The sequence below is a fragment of the Salvia hispanica genome, chromosome 4 (assembly GCF_023119035.1).
Source record: "Salvia hispanica cultivar TCC Black 2014 chromosome 4, UniMelb_Shisp_WGS_1.0, whole genome shotgun sequence".
Classification (NCBI taxonomy): domain Eukaryota; kingdom Viridiplantae; phylum Streptophyta; class Magnoliopsida; order Lamiales; family Lamiaceae; genus Salvia; species Salvia hispanica.
Genome location: NC_062968.1, coordinates 24,762,502 through 24,766,803, shown reverse-complemented (window position 1 = coordinate 24,766,803; position 4,302 = coordinate 24,762,502). Strand labels below are relative to the sequence as shown.

The 4,302-nt window shown below is 34.6% G+C and overlaps 1 protein-coding gene across 1 annotated transcript; it reads left to right on the top strand.

Annotated features, from left to right (window-relative positions):
• The first annotated feature begins 2,011 nt into the window (after nt 1–2,011).
• Nucleotides 2,012–3,671, top strand: LOC125223695 (transcription factor HHO6-like). Its single transcript, XM_048126952.1, has 5 exons — nt 2,012–2,325; nt 2,428–2,603; nt 2,663–2,888; nt 3,122–3,198; nt 3,270–3,671. The coding sequence occupies exons 1-5, from the start codon at nt 2,259–2,261 to the stop codon at nt 3,417–3,419; spliced, it is 696 nt and encodes a 231-aa protein (XP_047982909.1). The 5' UTR covers nt 2,012–2,258; the 3' UTR covers nt 3,420–3,671.
• Nucleotides 3,672–4,302: the final 631 nt, after the last annotated feature.

The following is a 4,302-nucleotide window of genomic DNA, read 5'->3' as shown; positions in this document are numbered from 1 at the left end:
TTCATAAAACGCTTATGGCGTTCCTCAACCATCTCGTGATTATGTTCTTCAACAAAACTTTGTATAACATAACCAATACCCATAAAAAACTTCCAAGACACTTAAGCGTTACAAAAGCACTTAATAGAAGAACGCTTGCGTTTCACCTCATGTTGTTCATTTTTTCTTTGCTTTGTACCTTCTCGGCTACACACCACATAAATCCAAGTAATGACATCTTTTTCCTTTTTCGATCCCTTCTTACGGGTGTCAAACCCAACATATCGAGCATAATTGTTGTAGAAGTCCAATGCACGATCAAGGGTCATGAAACTTTGTCCAATTTTTGGTTTCAAATCATCGGGACATTTTGGTACGTAAACCACTGTAAGAAAAATATACTTCACTGTAAGCATAAAATACTTCACTTTAATCATGTTTTACTTCACTAAAACGAAAAGTTAGAGCACTTTAAGCATGAATCACAAAAACTTCACTCTAACTACTGTAAGCATAAAATAGTTCACTTAATGCATAATATACTTCCCTAAAATGATAAAACAGAGCACTAAAAGCATGGATCACAAACAATTCACTCTAACACTCGAATACTTCACTTTAATCATGTTTTACTTCACTAAAATGAAAAAATAGAGCACTTAAAGCATGAATCACAGACACTTCACTCTAACCATGGAATACTTCACTTTAATCATGTTTTACTTCACTCTAACCATGAATCACAAATGTTTCACTCTAGCACTGAAATACATCATTTTAATTATGTTTTACTTCATTCTAATGCATAATATACTTCACAAAAATGAAAACAGCTCACTAAATGCATAATATACTTCACTACAAACAATATTTACTTCACTATAAAGTATATTTAATACACGATAGTACATATTTACTCACTAAAAAGCATATTTCTACACTACAACGCATATTGAGCATATTTACTTCACTGTTCGTCACATATAGTTCATTCTAACGTTTTTCACATCATACACAATCTAATCATGCTGAGCAACAACACTTAATTGATAATAATTGATAATTACCTTTAGATTCAGTTTCTCCTTCCTCTCCCGATGAAGAGGAATCGGAATCGAAATAATCTTCCGATGAATGTATCAGAATTGAATCCATGTGATAAGGAATCCAGACGCCGCGATGAAGGAATGAACGTGAAGAATGAGTAAAATCGTGAGCGAATTTGATAACTTCGGTTTGCCATGTTGATCGATCCTGAACGATCACGCTGATCACAGAAGAATGAATTCAATCAGAATCAAATCACGCTGATCGATCCTGAACGAATTCGCGATGAATAAAACGTAGCTTATCAACGTGAACGAATTGGATCGGGAAGCTGAATTTGGTTCAGATTTGAGAAATCGCGCATGAATTTGGTTCAGAAATCTCACAGTAATTCATGCTTGATTATCGTGAATGAATTCGATTGGGAATCTCGTATTTTTGGAAGAAATCCTAAGCTAAATTTGGTTCAGATTTGCGCATGATTTGGTAAGATTGAATTCACGATGATATTCTATGTTATTCATTAATTCATGTTGAGATATTGAATTCCCAAAATGCCCTTGGACAAGTATTTTTTCATAAAAATCTGAAAGTTTGTTTAAACCATAGAATTAGTTTGAAGTAACAGGATGTATGGCTGAAATTTATTCTCTAGTTATACACTTAAAAATAGTTAGACATCTCCTGCGCTAATATCTAGTTATTTAAATATTTAGACATCATATGTCAATTGAAAATGTTAGGACGTGGAAAGGTAAGCCAAAAAAAATCTACATTTTCTGATAAGATGGAGTAATTAATATTCTTATTATGAATCGTGGATTATTAATTAACTATAGTGGAATCGCCCATTATTTTGCATTTATATTCCAAGATTCCAAGAAAATTGTTTACCATAGAAATGCAAAGAATAGTGTACATATGTGAGGACTAGAAAATGACTTTTTTGAATACGTACAAATTCTATATCTACACACATTTGTCAAAACTCGGCGTTGTTTAACAGAATCTTCATCTATCAACCCTTCTCAAATCACTCCTCCTTCACACTGATTAGGAAATACTACTACTATTTAATAAATCCACTGGAGAAATCTGGTGGGGAAATGGATTCCCGATTTTCAACCAAATCGTGACTTATCGGCAGGTTTCTGGCCGACGTTTCGCAGAATCGCTGCATATCGGATAAGATTTTGCAGCTAGATGGTTTTGTTAGTCGGCTGGTAGACGAGATGAAGAAGATCGACGCCTTCAAATGCGAGCTAGAGCTACCTCTTTGCATGCTTATCATCACCGACGGTGCGATCCGTTCATCCCTTTTCTCTGCTTTTAGGTTTATTTTGATGATACTATTTGAATTGAAGATTTAGGTTTTGATGATTTGTTCGATTGCATTTGCAGCAATTATGATAGTTGAGGAGGAGCTAGCAGTGTGTAAGAAATTAAAATCTGAGCCGGTGTTGGAAGAGTTCATTCCTATTAAAAATGATGATAATGATAGGAAAGAGAAGGAAATTAGCGGCTGGATGAGTTGTGTGCAGTTATGGAACTCCGATGATCAAAATTACAAAACAAAGGTAATAGGAGTAGTAGAGAGCAAGATAGTGCTAATTTGATATTGTCAATGTTAATTCAGGATGCTTTATCTGAGAGTGGGAAGAAAGTAATGAAGTTGCCTCCTGTTCCCGGGCTTTCTCTTTGTACGCCTGGAATCAAGAATTCAATCAATCCTATTGGCAGATCAAGCTCATCAAATCTTCAACCAAGCTTCAAGGAGACTGCTAGGAAGCAAAGGAGATGCTGGTCCCCTGATCTGCATACGCAGTTTGTCAATGCCCTGCAGCATCTTGGAGGCCCGCAAGGTCTGAAACTTGCAAACTTACCACTCCATTGAAATGTGTTAGTTGGTTAAAGCTTGATTGGTTTATGAGAAAAAGTGCCTTTCTCAATGTATGCGGCATTTGTATTACGTGGTTTGTTTGAAATAGTAGTATTGAATTTTGAGATAGTGTTATTATCTCTATACAAAATCATTCCTTTGAATAGCCTCCTTGTAAGTGTGCCTCATAATTCCATTTCGCTCTATGCTTTACAGCTGCTACTCCCAAGCAGATCAGAGAACATATGCAAGTAGATGGTCTAACCAATGACGAAGTGAAGAGTCATTTACAGGTTTTTTTATCTCTCATTCTCATATCATTCATTGTAACACAACATTGATGCTACTGCTTCTTCCCTTTCAGAAGTATCGGCTGCACATGAGAAAAATCGCCAACAAGTCCCCGTCCCAAGAACAATTTGGCGAGCATAGCAACGGCTCCCCTGAAGGCCCTCTTCATTTATCGAGGTGCCCGGAAAGTGACACCCTGGACGACAAAGATATTGATGAATGATCAGCAGACTACTCTTACTCATATGGGTGCAATAGTGTATAAATGTCCATGAGTTTTGCAGATACTGAGATATAGTACATGGGAGGGCTTTGATCATAAAAAATAAACTAAAATACACAAAATTCGAATCAAATATCATGAGGCAGAGTTGTATCAAATTTTTGCAGCATTAGGTTACCCCGTCGATATGTCTGAAATGAAAATTCTCAATTATTTCTTTCATTATATCTCAAGAATGTTATTTAAATTGCACCACAATTTTATGTTATTTAAATTAAACAGTAATTACTACTAACTATACATATAGATGCGATTTGTAATTTGTTATTCTTAATCTGCTTCGTTAAACTAATCAGTCAGTGGGGATTAGCCCATGATTTGGGGTTTGGAATTTATAAATATCGTCTCTGCTCTTTTAAAAAAAATTGCTGTAATATATGTCTTTTTTCTTCGACTCAATGTTTAATCCACCTGGCCTTGCAACTAAAGGAGATTTTTTGGGGATCCAAGATTTAAAATATTCTTTGAGTAAATTGATTAATATAGTTCACAAATCACAACAGTCAACAGGGGAATCTTGATTTATTCAACTTCAATCAACAGAAAGGTAGTAGGACTAGAATAAAAGTAAGTGAAAGGAAATAAAAAGCTATTTTGAGATAAAATGAATTTTTCATCGGCATCTTCTTAAAGAGATGTTTTATAAGCGAAATATATTCATAGATGCATATTATCAAAAAAAAAAAAGGAAAGAAATTAATACTATTAATTATAATAAAGCAATGGAGAGATAACGTAAAATGAATCCAAATTTATTGAATGATATGTCCAAAAAGATGATCAATTAAAATGAGAGGAATGGGCATAGAGATAAGTATAACCG

Bases quoted from the DNA above. Each gene is read 5' to 3' on its own strand.
- LOC125223695 (XM_048126952.1), top strand. From the start codon at position 2,259: ATGAAGAAGATCGACGCCTTCAAATGCGAGCTAGAGCTACCTCTTTGC. The intron at 2,326-2,427 runs GTGCGATCCGTT...TTGCATTTGCAG, and splicing joins CATGCTTATCATCACCGACG to CAATTATGATAGTTGAGGAG. The intron at 3,199-3,269 runs GTTTTTTTATCT...CTTCCCTTTCAG, and splicing joins AAGTGAAGAGTCATTTACAG to AAGTATCGGCTGCACATGAG.